The sequence below is a fragment of the Microtus oregoni genome, unplaced genomic scaffold (assembly GCF_018167655.1).
Source record: "Microtus oregoni isolate MIOR12 unplaced genomic scaffold, Mior012 000001F_ref0000356, whole genome shotgun sequence".
In the NCBI taxonomy this organism is placed as follows: domain Eukaryota; kingdom Metazoa; phylum Chordata; class Mammalia; order Rodentia; family Cricetidae; genus Microtus; species Microtus oregoni.
Genome location: NW_024543060.1, coordinates 28,377,118 through 28,396,645, shown reverse-complemented (window position 1 = coordinate 28,396,645; position 19,528 = coordinate 28,377,118). Strand labels below are relative to the sequence as shown.

Sequence of the window (19,528 nt, the reverse complement as noted above, 5' to 3'; positions counted from 1 at the left end):
ATGGACATTTTTCCCTTATCAGTTCCTCATGTTTCTTTAGTAAGTTCTTATCAGTTAGTGTTTTGCTCTTCCTATCTTTCCTGGAGAGGGGAGGTTAGAGTTGCTGGAAGATGCACAAAGTCTGACTACTGGGAAGCCATATTTTTACATGGCGAACTGACAATTACTTCAAATTTTCTGTGGCTCAGAATCACATTCATCTGCCATCTGCCTCAAGCATTTGTGTGTTTATGTTCAACCATCTCTACAAGTCTCCTATTGAAGTATAGATACTCTTCCAAAGAGAAATGCATAACATATTGGTCAATAAAATTGTGCCATTAGTGAAATTAGCATAGTAATCAACCAGCAATTATGCCCAAGAGATGAGTCATTTTAATAATACAGACTGGAAACTAAGAGCATATTTAGTGTAAGGAGTGAACAGACTTAGATAGGAAGTAAATGTGATTATTTATAACTCCTCAGAAGTTATTGAAATAACCAAAAAGTAGCAACTAGGCAATGCCTCAGAATTAAAAAAAATATGCTTACCAAGTAATTTATTCCTAGATATAGAAATTATTATGTTTCCTTCAAATTTGCTTATACTTACTAAGATATGTTAACCTCAAATATTTCCATGTATATTTTGTCATTTGAAGAGATTATTAAAATTTTAATATGGTTTTAAAGAAACAGAATTAGGTAGCATTCCTAATCCATTTCCTTCTATCAGTCTTTTTTATGTAACTTCCATTCAACCCCTCCCACGATCCCTCTATTCCCAAGTTGATAGTGTCTTTTTCTTTATTTTTGTTACATGCATGTGTGTGTGCATGGGTGACTGGTGACATGATCATATCTTTATATTTTTAAGGGGATGGATTTACTATAGATATATGAGAGAACAGTCCGAGGCAGAAAGAGAAAGCAGACAGATTATGACTATCAGAAAAGCAAGAATGAACAGAAAAATAGAGAGAAAGTGGACGAAGGGGAAAAGAGACCAAGAGAGTGAGATCATGCCAAAAGAGCAGGGTTTAAGGAGAATGAGCAGCTGGGGGAAAGGAACTCCATGTGCTAAATTGAGTTTAGAGGATGAGAGGAGGTGAGAAGAATGATAATACGAGCATGGACTTTTGAATGTTTTACAGGTACTTGTGATACTGAACTATGCTGGAGGCCAACATGTACTTGGTATGCTAATGGGCACACCACATAGCCATTTGTGCCATCTGGCAGTGATAAAGGAAATTATTTCTTTTGGTAAAAGGGAAGCAGCATCACAAGTTTATGAGGAAAGCAGACATTCACTTAACGGCCCGAAATACTCCTGTTGTCCAGGTTGAGTCCATTTCTGGATATTCAGACTACTTTTTGGAATTTTGGGAAATGGAGCTTTCTTTGTACTTGGATATATGTAATCTCCATCCAGCTGAACTCATTTTTATCCATTTCTGGATATTCAGACTACTTTTTGGAATTTTGGGAAATGGAGCTTTCTTTGTACTTGGATATATGTAATCTCCATCCAGCTGAACTCATTTTTATTGTTTCTGTGTATAATGGTCCAAGGCTGAGAACATATGTAAGTGTGTGTGTGTGTGTGTGTGTGAGTGTGTGTGTGTGTGTGTGTGAAGGAGATGTGGTTCAGCTGGGCCAATAATCGCTGTCTACCAGTAGAAAGTAAAAGAATCAGTCCATAAGGTTAGATGTCTTAGCTGGTCCTCAGTATAAGCTCAAAGAAGTATGACAATGGAAGAATAAACTGCCAGCCCCACTGAAGGCAAGCAAGCAAGCAAGGAGAGAGCTTCTTTCTTCCATATTCTTCCATAGGTTGCCACCTGAAGGGGTGACCCGGGTTAATGGTATTTTTTCACACCTCAAAAGATCCAGATTAAAGGTAGATCTTTCCATTTCAAGTGGGTGAATTAAGAAAAATTCCCCACAGGTGTACCCATCTATTTAAGACTTAATTAATTACAGATGCAGTCAAGTTGACAAACAGGAATAGCCATTGAACTTGTTAACATAGCACATGCTTTTATTCCTGTCTTCTTTACACAGCTATTTCTAGACAAGACAGTTTTACAACAGACTTCCTGGAACTCTGGCTCTTTGAATATTTCAATGCTCTCTTCAGCAGTGTTCCCTGGTCTATAGATGCAGAGACTGAGATGTAGCTTTATACACCGGAGTAGGTCTCCCCACAACCCATTGATATCTGCTTCTTGTGCAGTTTTGATTAAATTTAAAAGAGGCAAAATTTGCAACAACTTTCTCTTCTCAGAAAAAGAATGCTGTTTCCTATGCATTATAGTATAGAAGTCTAAGAACTTTTCTCTGAGAAATCTTGCAACATTATTTCTACTGAATGTTTGAGACTAATAATCAATCTACTAAGAGGTGGATCTGTTCCTTCATCAAAAAATAGCCAATCAATAATTTGTCATAAGATGAACAATAAACATTGCAGAAGTCTCTGCTGTGTTTTATAGAATTTACAAAACTAATGTATTTATCACTTTATAGAATTTGTCTTGCAGAGATGTAGGTTAAGGAACCAAATTCTTGGTATTACCAAGGTCTTCTAAGAAATAAACATTCTGTTTAGAATATAAAAGTAATCTTCTGCACCTCCCTGAGGGATATTCTCTATATAATACCATTTATGTAGGTAATTTTCAATAATATAGTAATGACATTTTCAGCAGTTCCCTTAGGACACTCTTTTAAAATACAATATTTTATTTTCCCTTTTTATGTACAGCGGAGTTTGGGAAATAAAGGTCAAAGTGGTATTCTATAGTTGCTCTTACAGGAAGTAGTAACTTGTGTTAAAAACCCCAGTTTTCCTTCATGTTTGCAAAAAAGTAATTGTGTCTAACATTTTTGTTAAGATAATGTATTCATGGGGTATAAAGTTGTTTTGCTAATCAACTTATATTTTAAAGTAGTTCTTTAACTTGACCTATACAAAGCCCAAGTCCTGCCTTGACCTACATTTCTGTGCAGCTTGGCTTCAGAGCAATTGCTAATAATTACTTGGGCATCTTCAGACTTTCAAGGATGGTTTTGTTGCATATTGTGCAACTCTGGATTCCTGAATCTCTTTAAAGAGCTCTGTTGTTAAAGAAATAATGAACTGTCTACACGATTAAGTAGAAACCTGGGATAGTGGAGGTAGTGCAATTACATTTTATTTGGGGGCAGTCAAAGTTCTTCAGTTCAAAGTTAGGTATAATACAACAGTTTTTGAATGTGGCTATTTTCTCTTAATTATGCTACTTAAGCATGCCATGTTATCTCTGTGAAACATTATACTATGGATTTGTCATCAATTTTTCTTATATGAGGGTTAGAAATATTACTATGAACTGATTTATTCACTGAAATAGCCATGAAATGCCTTCTAAATAGGCCTTTAGTTAACTTGATGATTTGGAAACCCACTGTAAACTTCCATTGCTTCATATATATATATATATATATATATATATATACTAATTTCTGATAATACACTAAATTATCATGACAGATATCAAAGATATTTCATTTAAGGCAAGATATCTATTTTCTAGCTTGAGAGATAGATCATTAGCAAATGCATTCTGAGAGGTGCATTTGCTACCCAAAAACAAACAAAATAAAACATACCATGAAAATGTGCATGGAGCTAGAGAATGTCTCCATGGAGAATATTGCTTTTAATTGTGCACTAGAAATACCTCAGTGAGGAATTAGCTTTTCAAAGCTATCTTAATAGAGGGAGAAAGTGAGTTGCTTTGAAATCACTGAGAATATGCTAGACATAGACAATGGTAAAGCCAAAGCCCAGAGAGTATGCTATCATTACTGTATTTAAGACACTGCAACCAATCCAATATGGTAAAGCATGGTAGACATGTAGGGAAGTAGATTATGAAATGAGAGATGTGATAGTGACAAAATGATATGGACTACCTCAACCATGAAAAGGCCTGTTTCTTTCATCATGTTGACATAGAAAAGAAAGGAAACATTGTGCCCAAGTACCATGCTAATTTGAATAATATGATTCTAAATTGTCATCTTCTCAATAGGCCTGTCATCATTTCCTTGAATGTACCAATGAGTGTTCATTGGTAAGGGGGGAATTTGAAGATTTAAATAAATGTCTTCTAAAAGAAGATATCCTAAATAACTCAATAACATAAAAGCAGCCCTTGCACAGCTGGACACAGAAAGTATCAGGAGACAAAAAATATAATAGGATGAAAGAGGCAGAGACAGAATGGTGTTCTCTGAAAACAGGGGGAAACAAGCACAGTGCACAATCATAGAAAGCATGAAGATGCTGAGAGAATCATTCAAGAGAGATTTCCTGGGGGGAAAAAAACAAACAAACAAAAAAAAACCCCTGCCTGTGGATCTTGTGGTTTTTCTCTGGAGAAATTGATCCCAGATTCATGATTGTAGAAGAGTACATGTTTGTTGCCCTGAAACAGTAAATTTGTGGTAATTTGTTATCACCCAAAGTGAACCCAAACATATCTATAGCCTCAGGTTAGAATGTGCAGAACAAAATGTACAAAAATTACATGCATAAGCTTTAATAAGAAAATAATAAATTAAGAAAAATAGCAGTTTGGAGCTGCAGAATTTGTGAGGGATTGGGGGAGAACTAAGAGTTATCAGGCAGCTGACTGTGAGCCGAGTGAAAGATAAGTGCCATATATGTTTTCTCTACTGCCCGGAACAACTTTCCACAGTTCAGCAGGTATAGAAGCATAACAATGCATCTTACTCTTAATTCCTCATTATCACAGATATTCAGATGGAATTGATAGGATTGTCGTCAAGATTCTGTTTGTTTGCTTCCGTTCTGGAAGCGCTGATCCACTACGAGCTTCCAGCCTACTCAGTTTGTTGGTTATTTATGTTTCTCAAAGGCATGAAGGTGAGCTGATGAATGTGCAGCCTGAAGAATGAGCAATTCTGGCAGGTCTTAGAAACTGAACTCAGAAACTTGCCATTTGGCATCTTGTAATCAAGCCTATGTTGGGGCCTCCCTTAACCACTTTTATTCGTCAAAATGCAATGGATTGGTAAATTTATTGCAACTCTGAAACCTCTTTGACCTGTGTTTGACACAATCACTGATTGCATATTGTATCACAGAAACAGAATGGAAAATATTATGCAGAGACAAAGTTTAGATTTCTGCCTAAAAGGTGCCGAAGACGACTGCATTTTCATTTCTAAATCTGTATTTTTATGAAACATCAATTCTATGATTAATATTTCTTATTTCGGAATGATGAATTGAAGCTGAGTGTGGTAGATTGTGTCTGTAATTCCAGCTCTCGCTCGGCAGATTGAGTACTGCAAGATAATAGCCAAACTGGGTTGCATAGTGAGTTCTAGAATTTCCAGGGCTAGAGAATGTTTGAAAGAAGAAACAAACAAATGAATGAATGAATAATAAATAAATTTCACGAATAATAACTAGGCAGGGGAAATGAAAACATTTATTTTAATTCGGAAATGATACTTTTGAAATCTAACAATATAGGCAAGTAGTAGTCAGGTCTTGTGTCATGGTCTAAGAACACAAAGGACCATGATATAAACTGTGCAGTAAACAGTACGCAAGGTCACATTATACTGAGAGTTTACCAGAGCCAATTTTATACAACAGTGTTCTGGAGAAGCTTGTGCTGTATCACAGGATGTAGAAGCAGTAAGGTTAGCGAACGGAAGGACATAGAGTGGGTCAGCTCTGGAATTTGAAAGACCCTACACTCCACTTCCAAGCTACTGAGTCACCACTTCTCTGTGGAAACAAGCAATGCATGTGTTTAAAAGATCTCTGGTGAGCTCAGAGACAAGATGAAGTCTGAGAAATTTAACTTTATTTGAGAAATGATAGACTGAAGAGAAATAAAAATATGTCATTGCATCTCAACATGAGGTTCCTGAACATCAGATAGCTTTTTTTCATCCAGAGGAATTTGCATAAATGTGAGGATTCAGGACACACTCCACACTTCCTGTCTCATAATCTGCATTTTAAAGGTTTCCTCAAGTGATTCATAAGTGTATTAACATTTGAGAAGCAGGGAGATAATGACATTTCAATTAAAAGTGGTGGTAAAATAATTCAAGTATAAACATATGTGCTTGTACACTCATAAATCGAATGAACCACACTAGAGTTTTGTTTTGTTTGTTTGATTTTCTTTTTGCTTCTCCTGCATTTGGCCTTTGAAATAATGATCTTCAGATACCATTTAACAGTAGTAAATTGCATCATATCATGAGGTCTTTGGTTATGTGTGTGTATGCCCTTATTCTTATGTGAATTAAGGCCTGTGTACAATTTAACACACATGTGTGATGGAGGAAGGTCATTGGTTAAATAAAAAGAAACTGCTTGGCCCTCATTGGTTAGAAGATAGGTGGGAGGAGTAAACAGAACAGAACGCTGGGAGGAAGAGGAAGTGAGCTCAGACTCCACAGCTCTCCTCTCAGGAGCAGACACCTCAGAGAGACGCCATGCTCCCAGCTCCCAGGCAGAAGCATGTGATGAAGCTCCAACCCAGGATGGACATAGGCTAGAATCTTCCCAGTAAGCGCACCTAGGGGTGCTACACAGATGATTAGAAATGGGCTAAATTGGGGCTGGAGAGATGGCTCAGAGGTTAAGAGCATTGCCTGCTCTTCCAAAGGTCCTGAGTTCAATTCCCAGCAACCACATGGTGGCTCACAACCATCTGTAATGGGGTCTGGTGCCCTCTTCTGGATGGCAGGCATACACACAGGATATTGTATACATGATAAATAAATAAATGTTTTTTAAAAAAAGAAATGGGCTAAATTAATATGTAAGAATTAGCCTAGAAGAGGCTAGATAGAAATGGGCCAAGCAGTGAATAAATGAATACAGTTTGTGTTTTGTTATTTTGAACATAAGCTAGCCAGGCAGCAGGGGTGCTGGGTACACAGCCCCGCCGCCCTTATTACTACACGTGTGAATGGGGGAGAACAAATTAAGATATAGGCCTATGCTTTCTATGTTGCTCGACACAGGATCAATTATTTATCCTGCTGTACACACTGCCATGGCTGGCTGGCAAACATGTCTCTCTCCCATGTCGCCATAGAGATGCTGGGATGGCTATGTGATCAGCTTATGCATGGTTCTTGGTTTTGAATTCATGCCGTCAATCTGAACAGTGTTTTACACACTAGGTCATCTTCCCAGCTTCAGAGATCTTTGATTATTTAATGATGTATGTTCCCTACTATTTCCGAGAGTTACAGTCTTATGTAACTACTTATTGTGAGAATTAGAAGCCTAAACTCAGACATTAGCTCCAAATGAAAATGGCAGAGACACACCTTAGTTTAAAAAACTCATCATAGTTTTCTGAGCATAAACATGTATATGAACTTCACCTGACTCTTATTCTGAATAGTTATTTTGGAAGGCAGGGCATAAGAGACACTGTATAAAGTAAAATAACTATCCAACATTGTGTACTAACTGCTAGGATTCAAACAAGCAGTTGTAACATTTTAAGGAAGTAAAATTATAAACATTGTTTCTATATTTTTAAATTTCATCTCACCAGGAAATCAATCTTGTGGAAGGGTTTCCAGGAGAAAACAAAACAAACCAAAAAACCCAAATCAACACAACAATAATAACTGTCACTTTAAATATTCTAGAGCTGGTGAACCTTTTAACTTCAGTGAATGTGGAGAGATAAATATTCAGATTCAGATCTTTTGTTTATGAATATACAAGTTTGTGAAACCGCTACCATGTTGCAGAAATCCGAATCCACTTTTCTTGGCTAAGTTACTTTTATTTGGCTTCATATTATACTAACTCATTTCCCCTAAGAGTAAAGTTGTGCTATTGGATGGGCATTCTCTTTTAAGTGACTTCATTGCCTCATACTTATGATTTTCTCTTTCAAAGATCTTTCAGTCTAAATAAGATGTACTTATAGTGTCTGTGAACGAATTGAGTCCGCAGGAAATGGAGAGTAATTCAGGGATCAGTATATGAATGATTTTTTTAATGGAAGTCATCAAATACCATTAAAATAAATAGTAAACTCCAGAATAAAGTAAATGTGATATGCTGTAATGTGAGCAAGGTGTTCCAAATTAAATCTGATCAAAATTTGAAACGTAGCTTACATGATCAACGAATGTCCGTTTCATTAAACTGTTTTCTTTGAATTGATTTCAACATAAAATTGTAATAGGACATAAATGAGAAAACATAAACTTACCTGAGACCATTTTCTTTGAAAACTTACCTACAGTGGACGAGAAAGGGCCTACTGCTATTCCTGCAATGCAGAAAAAGGAAGAAGATGTGTAGGGAGTGACCCCATTCCAAATAATCTCTACAGTTTACTGCATATTAGTATCTTCTCTGAAAGAGAATCTGATTCTTCGGGTGAGACTGGGTTATTGTATTTGGATTGTTTCCATCTATAAATATTGACTTCTTATTTGTGACTAAGAAAGCCATTTCTGTATGAAGAGTGTATAAACTATTAACGTTTCTATTGCATATAGAAATGAGCGTGTTCACTGGAAACATAATTTTACATTCCAAAACATAAATGTAACCCAGATGATAAATTCATCTACCAGAACAATAGAATCATGATAATTTTGGGTGGATTGCACTCTTGATATGTAAAATGAGAATAATACTGAAATGCTTAATTATCAGGTTCTATGGCTAACAAACTTAATGACATGGAGGAGTAAGAAATATGAAAAGCTCATGCATTAATACCCAGCGTTTTTATCTTAATTTATAAATGAGAGACTGTGATCTATGAAATCTAAAATTGCTTTTTCCAAATCTATTCTCGTTCATTGTTCTGCTAGAACGCAGATGAGTTTCTGATGACTGTGGTGCTTGAAATTCAAGGATTTGCTCTGACTTCAGATGCTTTCTGCAACAATCATTTTTACCTAAAATGAGTTAAATCAAAAAAAGTTATTAGTGAAAGGCCAAATGAACAGGAACATTTTTCTCAAAAATAATCTTTTCAGTTAGTATCTACATCCCATACTATATTTGGGCAAACTCATGTCCCTGTATCAATTGAGTGGCTTTGCAGTTATGCTAGGTGCATCCTCCCACATATTTTAGACCATCCTTAGATTGATGAGTCATCTTTCTGTCAGTCTGACAAATATCTGGGAAAAAGAACGTAAGAGGAATACAGTTCATTCACACAACTGTCAGTTTATATTTTTGTTTGGCCACATTGTTCTGAACTCATGGCAATGTAGTATATAATGACAAGAGCCTGTGTGAAGAAGGCCATTCACATCACTCTGAGTCAGAGGAGCAGCTGAGGTTATGTCCTCCGCACAGCTACATGCAGAATGGTCTAATGTCTCTTCACTAAAAACATTGCCCCATGGTTATGCATATTGACATGGTTATGCCATATTCCGGTAACTGTAGACTGATAACCAGACCTTTAAAACACGTGAAACTTTGGAAGGTATTCCATACCACAACTGTTAAATGTGTTATATTTTATAATCTTTAAACAATGCCATATAATGTCTTCTACAAAGTTTATCCTTGAGAACACACAATAAAGCTATAAAAAGAAAGAAAAAAAACTAAAGAGAAAAATATAAAAGAATATGTTGGACTGAGTTTGTGGCTATTCTAAGCTGCATGTCCCATGCATCGCAGGATGGGCATTACTGCTGAAATGACAACATAGAAAAACACTGAAGGTATTTAGAAAAAACACATTTTTGTATATATGTATGTGTACATTAACGTATATTTGTGTTTGGTTTAGCGCACACATGCACATGCAAGCATCTGTGAAACCAGAGGTCATTCATGTGTGAAGTTGCACAGGCACTCTCCACCATTTCTGACACAGACTTCATATGCATCTTATGGTTTGAACTGTAGGGTAGGCTGGCTGGTCATTCAGATCCCCAAATATTCACGTCTTTCCATCTGCTTACAACTGGGGTTACAAGCGTAAACCCTTGCAGTCAGCTATTTTACATGGATGCTGGAAATTGAACATTGGTGCCCATACTTACTCATAAAGCGAAATGTAAAGAGCTGAGCTGTCTCTAGCAACAAAAAGTAAAGATTTTCATCAAACATCATTGTTACTGTCCACTGGATTCTTGAGTATGGTGGGAAACAATTACTCAGGTTTTCTCAATTCATCTCTAGGTTAAACCTATTCAGCTGGCTTAATCATTACACATAAATTCTGCATTGCAGTGACATCCAAGCACAGGCTTCTGTGGTAATTTTTGCATCACAACAGAGTAGTAACTCAATAATATTTAGCTCCAATAGGACATTCTTTAATAATACTGCTTTGGTATAAACAAATTAATGTAAAGTAAGAAGAAATATAATGGAAGTTTGCACAATGGTCAACAGTTGTTTCGGTTTCTGATGGCAGCTCTCCCTTGAAAATTATTTAGTTTGTCCATGTTTAGACTGTTAGTAAATTAGCCATGCCATTTTTCACAGTAACTCAAAAAAAATACAGAGAATAATGAATATACAATGCTGCATATAGCAAATCTATCAAAGAAATATACTTTGACCATTTCTTTCGGCTTTCCCAAGACTTATACAAACTATAAAAATTCTATTCATGCTAATCTAAAAGAAGATGAATCATTTTGCTCTTCTATGCTGATTGTGAAAGAAAATATTTAAAGGAAAGCAAAAGAAATAACCCCAGGGTAGGAATAAGCTAGTAAATGTACTAAAATTTTGTTGTATTGGTCTTCTACAGAGCCTAAAATGAACTTAAAATAAGTTGCTGAGAATATTTATCTTCCTGGAGTTTTATTATAAGAAGAATGATTAAGAGAAGAAACAAGTACAAAAATTTAAGGTTTTCTACAGTTGGTTAATAGGAATAAACCCAAAGCAAAATTATTCAGTACAGGTCTATGGCAAATGCTGAAGTTGAAGAAGCTGAGGGATAAGACTAGGAATTTAATAAGCTTGGAGTTCTTAATTGGTTTGTTAGTAGACACCTTTAATAGTAGCACTTCCAGATAGAGGGACAAGAATCACTCAGATGTTGAGACCAGGCTTGTCTACAAAGTGAGTTCTAGACCAGCCACAGCTTTATAATGAAACTCCATCTTCTAAAGAAAAAACAAGAAAAATTCAGGTAAAATAAATAAATTAAACATTATTTTGCCAAAATCTTAGGTAAATGGCTAGGACAAATCGAAATCAGTGGGTGTGGCTATCATTTTAAGATATTTTGGGTTGCTTTGGTTTATAGTGCTAGTAGAAAGAACAGAGGCAACTTGAGGAAACCACGAGGTAAAGATAATATTATTTTCCATAATATTATTATTAATACTTTGATAATTTCGTACCTACATGCAATGTGTTTAGATCATATTCCTCCCTGTTTCCAACCTGTCTCATCCCAGATCCACCTGCTACCTATTCCCCAGCTTCCATACATAACATACAAAGTTTATCATCTGTTGCCCATATACTAATGGATGTGGTGCCATGTAATGAAGCATGAGCAACCCACCTCTGGTCACAGTTTCTAAAAATCTGGCTTTCCCTCCTCCATAGACATAAACTAACAATAGCACGTCTTCTATCCGTTGGAGCCTCTGAACACCACGATCATTCAGGATAAAATGGAACGGTAGGTAACTACCTTGATCCTGCGGCAGGAATCACTGCTGCTCTGTGTTCATGAGTCTAGTGATTCTACCATGTTCAGAAATGACTCCTTTAAACAGAGTCCTCTTTTACATCTGTCTTGGACAATCATTTTGCATCCTCTTCTGCCGCCTTCTCTGGACCTTTTAGACAAGACTTATAAAAGAGCTGTTGAACTTACAGCAGAACCCTCCAGGAAAACTTATTCTCTGCATTTTAACTTGGGATTTGCTGCATTAACCACCACTCACTGCACAATTAAACTTCTCTGCTGAGAAAAACTGCAGTGATCTCCCAGTGGAAAGATTTATATTTTAAAGGCCCTTTCATACTGAATTCCTTTTACAAAATAAAAGTAGTAGGTTCAACACTTAAAGTTTGCAAAGTCTCTAATCATGTGTTGTTGACTAGATTTCCAGTACCAGACATGTTTTTTTTTCTGTAGAATGGCATTAAATCCAATTATAAGAATTTCATTACTGTATCCATGGATGGTACGTTGACCTTCTCATCATCGCTGTGATTTAAAGGGTTTACTGTTAGGTAGGACTGTTGACTTTTCTCTCCAACAACCTGAATAAAAACCTTCAGGTACCTTGCACAAGTCATCACAGCTTTTAATAAAAAAAAATTAAAAAACAAAATTACACAGTTGTACAGCACTTACATACACCTAAATATTCATACCTATGCACACACAAAAGCACATAAAATCCCAAGACGTTTACAAGGAATCTAGAACTGTGATTAGGACTAATTTTTTTAATTAAAGTCTAAAAGAAAATTAAGAGTGCGATAATATTTTTTATTGTATAAAGGTGCATAGCCCTAAGAATGAGGGGCTGAATTTTAATCTATTGCCCCATAGGTAGAAAGGAAAGCGATGGATGACTTTTTTTTTTTTTTTTTTTGGATTTTCGAAAAAGGGTTTCTTCGTAGCTTTTGGTTCTGGTCCTGGAACTAGCTCTTGTAGACCAGGCTGGCCTCGAACTCACAGAGATCCGCCTGCCTCTGCCTCCTGAGTGCTGGGATTAAAGGTGTGCGCCACCACCGCCCGGCTAATGGATGACTCTTGCAGTTGTCCTCTGACTGAGAAATAAACACACTGAGAAAAATCCAAACAATGAGTAAAGGAAACTGTACCAAACATTTGTACAATTTAAAATAACACTTGAGTAAAATACTTGCAAAAGATAAAGAATTATAATCTACTGTTGGAGAGATGGCTCAAGGATTAACCTTGGCTCCATTGTCAGCAGCCACATGGTGATTCACAACCTCTATACCTCCAGGTCTGGCAATTTAAGATCCCTCTTCTGAACTTTGTTGGCGCCAGGCATGAACTTACTTGGTGCACAAATAGACATGCAGACAAAACACTCATACATATAAAATAAAAGAAAATAATTAAATCTACATTTTTTAAAAAAGAACACCACCTATCACCTAGTTAGTGGGGTTTTCAGCCTTCTAACACTGTAACATAGGATTGTCATTTAAAGAGGCATTGGGACACATGAGTTCGATAACAAGCATAAGCAAAGACAGCGATAATCATAAATGCATGGTATACTCCTTGCAATAAACACTCATCCTCAAATTACCATTCTTCTTACAACCAATTTGCAACAATTACATATGAGAAAATATGGAAATATTTTTAATTTCTACTATATAATTCAGTACAGTTTGTGTCCAGTTTCCCTTTTCCTCTGAATTTATATGCCCAAAATAAATAGTCATTTTTCTTATGTCATCCTTCCCCCAAAAAACATTGTGAAGGATAAAACACCTCCTAATTTCCAACAAAGCCAATCTCACAACAAGTTGATTTAATATATTTCTTTCTACTCCCTCTTTTGCCCAGCCTTCCTCTTCTTCAGTTTATTCTATCCATGGCCTTCTATTTCTACCCTTCCATCTCTCTCTCTTCCTTCCTAACTCCCTCCATTTCTTCTTTTCTCCTTGCTATTTCATGATTACTTAGCCTTAGCACCACTGTGTGGTTCCTTTGCTTGAGTAGCTTAATCCATGTTTTTCGACTTCTCTTTAAAATTCTCACTATAAGGGTAACTATATGTTATGGCATTTATGTGCTGATACCTGAGAATTATTCAAATAATTCTATTCAGAAAGAACCACTAATGCTTAGCAAATGTCCTCTGACTATCCACAGGCATCTCTCCAAGAACATTAGCTCCTTGGTATGCTTGTTTTCAGATCAACTCTTTGTGTGTTTCCATTTAGGTTCCTCTTTATGGGAAATCTAACAACAACAACAACAAAAAAAAAATCTGCCTATCATCTATCCACATGTCACAATGTGCGTGCCCCGATGATCAATGTTCCACTAAAAAGTTACTTAATATATAAAAGTTCTACAATTTTTTTATAATCTTTATCTGATTCTTCACATTCCTTTATAAGAATATATCGTGCCTGGTAGAATTCTTGAAGAAAAAAATTTTATTGCTTAATGTAAAGAGTCACTTGCTTTGAAAACTAAGGACTGTGTAATATATGAAAATTTTAACTCTCATAAATGTCTTAATCTTCCAACTTCCTTTAAGAAGAACTTTCAGGATCTTAGAAAAATTATATAGTGAGAATAAAAGTAGACCTGGTACTCTGTAGAGAGACGAGCATCTCTAAATCTATTAAACTTGTCCCCTTTTCTTCACAATGTCACCCCTTTCTACCCTCTAAAGACCCTTATATCCAAGGAAGATGGGAGCTCTACCTTGTAGTGTGGGTATTTGTTTTGTTAACTGCTCTGTTGCAGGTGCCTCTCACAGTGGCTTGTATGGTTAGTGCTCAGCCCACTTTTACCGAATAATAAACATTGATCCTAGAAGAGAGAGAAAGAGAGAGAGAAAGAGAGAGAGAGAGAGAGAGAGAGAGAGAGAGAGAGAGAACTCTGTTAAAGTGAATCAATGTGTCAAACTTGAGTTTCACACATTATTATAGACACAGGATATTGAGTGAGGCAAATTTAAAAATAAACTTGTATGGTTTCCTTTTAGGGGTTCAATGAAAACTTAATGCTATTGACATTTCTGAGGTAACTTGTAACATTCAAGAAAAGAAAAATGTATCCAATTAATTGAAACTGTAAAAGTAAAGGTTAAAGGTTGCTGTGCTGCCTCCAAGATATGTAACACATCAAAATTAGGCTTCACCGGTTTATCTCCATTGATCTCTAAATGGAGTGAATATATTTAACAGAAGTTAAATAATTCATTTATTAGCCGTCACCCAGCATTGCTGGGCAAAAGACTTTGCTGTTGAGGATCTTTCGTTGTGAGGTTTGTGAAATCAGCATCTTCTATCCTAATTACTTAAGGTCTGCCTTTAAGCAGAGGATATCTTTAATAATTCTCCGAACATTTTCAACCTCATAAAATTTTAATTAACAATTAGCATTGTTCATAGATCATCACAGTGAACTGCTGCTAATTGCTTGGCGCTGCTAAGGAAGCTGAAAACTGATTTGCCATGTTCCTTTACATCTACGTCAGTGGATTTTTCAGCAACTTGGGACGAAACAAAAAAATAAAGCTCATGTATACATGCAACTCTCCCCTAAAGAAAAAAAAGTGACATAAATGAAAAAAAAATGGAGGAGAGTGCTCTGAAATTTTGCTACTCTCAAAAAGAAAGATGATGTGTAGAACTTACAAGGTGCCTATTACAGATGGATCAGTGAGGTCATGGAAATTTGCTTGGGGAATATGGAACAGAAATGACCCTTGAAGGAGCCAGTAATTAAATGAAAACAGGCCAGGCAAAAGGCAGCTGCAAGCTCATGATCCTTTTGCAAGAAGCAGGCTTTGGTTTAAGTAAAATGTGTTAACTCTGTGGCTGCAGAGTCACTAAGTACACCACAGCAAACCTAAAAGTGAGAAATTAGTTTGAACTTTGAAAGTGTGGCTGGGCTATAGAGGAGGGGAAAGGCTCATAGGAAAATTTAAATTAAATATCCAAAGAAGTTAGTAATCATTGGAGATTTCAGAGAAGTAGTTTTAAGACATGAATGTATGTTTGAATATCAGAAAAAATGTTTGCTTTTGAGGAGATGAGACTATAGGTCATATGGGAACAAATTTGAAGGTCATTCTCAAAAGCAGATTTTTAAATCCAGAAATGTGACTAAATGTGAGTGTTTTTGAATAGTATTATCAGCCATGGCTGTCTACATACGTCCTCCAACCTGTTCAGCATGTTGTCTGTGGGCTTACTACTTACCATTAAAGGATGAAATATCCATTTTCAACAAATAATTTACTTTTAAAACACAAGTTAAATTATATGCTTTATTTTTGCTTTCAGATAAAATGTAAAAATAAATATAAAATGATGAAAAGTTTCTTTGAATATTATGATTCATGTAATTCAATTAGCATTGTAGCATCAATGTGATGGTTTGAAACCTGGCCTTTGTTCTATGTTTGTTTGTCTCTTCTGTTTATTTGCATGTGTGGTCTCAGTATGTTGCCAATACGGACTGAAACATTTGGACTCTAATGTAGCTAAAATTATACTCAAGGATTACCACAGCCAGGTTATTTTAACTTAAATGCATTATAAATCTAGAATGCAGATGAGGGCATGAAATACAAATACGGACATCAGTTAAAATGGGTTTATGTTTACTTGTGTTTTAGAATGATTGCAAATATATTTCTTACATTTAGTCAAGAAGGCCATGAAAACAAATATTTAGTTTCATTACAAAATATTTAAAACTTATTTTCATATGATTTCATACAGCAAAATAGGAAGACACAACAGGGAAAAACAGTTTTATGTAATTATTTACAGCATTTAGTTTTAATGATATTGTTTTTCAATTACTATATTTAAGTTTTTGTTTCTGTGAATTGTATAATTTACATTCCCTAATTCATAATATCTTTTTAAATTTCTCATAAGTTTAAACATATCCTTATAAATTTTAATATATTAATCTTAGCATTAATCAAGATCAGTTGTATCTGTTTACCCATATGTATCTTTTTGTTATTCATTGTTTTTGGATATAGAGGCAAAGGGTGAAAAAATAAAGGACACTTTTGTTCATTGATAACAGAGAGTTTATTTGCTTTATGTTCATTTTAAAAACCTGGACACTAATATCGCTGAATGGTTTGCTTCATGAAAAGATAAGATCATCACTCTATTTCTACTGTGAAAATACTTTGAAGGAGAATTTTAACCAATTTCTTCCTTGCTTCCTCTCTCTCTTGTCTTCTACAGATGGACCTCTGGGTCCCCGAGGATTAGCTGAAGCTACGGAGATGTGCACTCAAGAGTGTCTGGTTTTGGGTCACTCTGATAATTGCTGGATGCCTCCTGGCTTGGGTCCATATCAACACCCGAAATCTCCTCTGTCGACCTTTGCACCCCAGAAAGAATGGGTCAAGAAAGACAAGCTTGTGAATGGGCACACCCTGACCAGAGCATGGAAAGAAGACACCAACAGGAACCAGTTCAATGACCGTAAGCAGTATGGCTCCAATGAAGGCCATTTCAACAATGGCAGCCACATGGCAGACATTCCTCTGGCAAATCTGAAGTCCTATAAGCAAGCAGGTGGCACAATTGAGAGTCCTAAGGAGCACCAACTTTAAGATGAAGTTGTATGGGACCTAGTACCTTTAATCTAAATAGACATGCTAATACTGTGTGTTGGAGCTTTATGTATTCAATAGATCTCTACAACTATGCCCCTTATAGTAGGGAACTCATAACTTTGTGTTAGCACCATGGAGGATACAATGCTTTGCAACATAAGAGAGAAAATAGTTCTACTAGCCATGTGATGATGTTCTTTACTAGAATTGATTAAACTCTCCAGAGCTCTCTCCATTGTGCAATTTATTTTTATTATTGCATTTTATTTGACCCTGGACTGCTGCTATGAACAATAGAATATGCATTTGGAGAGTAAGATGGTTCCATGGATTGGAGTGACTGACAAAACATATCCAGTTAGAAATTTGTGCTCTTTTTTTGCCATTGATTTATGCTGGGACCTCTATACTTGACATTATACTTCAAACAGAACTTAAAAATAAGCATTAAACTTATTGTGCTGTTAACACCGTTAGTGGACACTTGTAAGTCAATCAGTGTTAAAGTATCTGTAAATAGAAGCAAGCTATTATTAACAACTTTTTGTGTACTTATAGCATTCACCTAAAAACGTTGTAGCATAATTCTGTGTTGATGGTTGCTTCTTTCCTTTTTCAATTGCCCTCCTCTTATTTCTGTTGTTTCTTTCAGTGAGGTGTTTCTGCGTTAGTAGTCTGTCGTGGCACACATTGTTCTAAGGATCGTAAACATTTGTGTTTTAAAAAGGTTCTGAAATTTCGCTTCTTATATGATAACTTATGATATTAGAACTCTATAAAAATATAACGAGAGAAAAAATAAAATCTTCAAACAATCGCAGCACTCAATACTCCTGTAAACGCTTGGAAATTCAGAATCTCCATTTGATATCCTTATTTTCAAAGTAGGCAAAAAGCAAAATCACTTAATTAGTACCATTAAGTGAGAAGGTGATGAGAAAGTGTTATCCATCAAATGTGATATAATATTCTGTACTTGCTACTCTTGCAAAACTAATGTATTCAAATTAGCATATACTGAAGAAAAAAATCACTACTCGAAAATAGTTTCAATTGGGCAAATGTGTGTCTCCAACTTTGTTGAAATGACAGAGTTTGTGTTGATCCTCATATACAATACTGTTGTTGTAACACAAGTGTTATTAGACCATAGCCACAAAATATTTAATGTGTTGTGCCTTCATGATGTAACAGAACATTCTCCAGGTAGGGTAGTTGGGGAAAATAAAGGGATAAATCTCTAATTATTGCTGTTTAACTGTTTGTTATCATAGTTGGTCAATGCCTGGCAGGTACCAGCATTTGTCACTTAGCTCAAACCAAGGGAGTGACAGTTAATGTTAATAAGATCTCAGTTGCACGTGCAAAACAAATCCAAATTTGAACATTCTTAGGAGGTTTTTGTTAAGGCATGAGAGATGATTTAAACAAATAAATAGCATGCAACAAAATGTCTTTATTGAAAGAAGTGAAAGTTATATTAACGCCACGGTTCACCATCAACTTAAAAGTTAAAAAAAAGAAAAAAGTTAAAAAAATTGCTAATCTGATAGTTAATTTGTTCTTACCAAAAATAAAGTTACTTTGTAAATAGCAGTTCACGTTTTTCCACAGTATAATGGAAAATAATGGGTAGGGGTGCATTGCTTACTGAAGTACATTTTTGTCGGTTTGTGAGGGGTGTTTGATGACTTTGACGAAATAAATATCTAAACAATTATCCTTGTTACTGCTTTGCCAGTTCTACGTTATTTACAATTATTCAGCTCTTGCAATAAACGTTCTGAATTACAGATTGTGTTGTGTTGATTCTTTGCTCAACATCCAAACCGCTAATATTTTAATAAAATTCAAGTTTCACTATCAATCAAGGAAGACTTACAGAGTTTCTACACCTATTGTCTTAGGGTTTCTGCCACTATGACAAAACACCCTGAGCAAAAGTAAGTTGGAGAGGAAAAAGTCCAGTGATTGATTTCCAGAACATAGTCCATCATTGGAGCACTTCTGAACGGGAACTCAAGTGGGGCTAGAATCTGAAGGCTGGAGGTAATATAGAGGCCATGGAGTAGAGCTCCTTGCTAGCTTGCTTCCCAAGGCTTGCCCAGTCCACCTTCTTGAAGAAACAGTATCATAAGTGCGGGGATGGCACCAACCACCCGTAGGCGGGGCCCTCCCACATTGATACCTA

General features: G+C 35.8%; 1 protein-coding gene across 5 annotated transcripts in view; it reads left to right on the top strand.

Annotated features, from left to right (window-relative positions):
• Pcdh9 (protocadherin 9) overlaps positions 1-19,124 on the top strand; it is an 829,840-nt gene extending 810,716 nt beyond the window's left edge. For all 5 annotated transcript variants that reach the window (XM_041673012.1, XM_041673037.1, XM_041673018.1 and 2 more), the window contains one exon: positions 16,961-19,124. In XM_041673012.1, coding sequence (XP_041528946.1) covers positions 16,961-17,334 — 374 coding nt within the window. In that variant the 3' untranslated portion in view covers positions 17,335-19,124. The remainder of the gene's footprint in view (positions 1-16,960) is intronic.
• Positions 19,125-19,528: the final 404 nt, after the last annotated feature.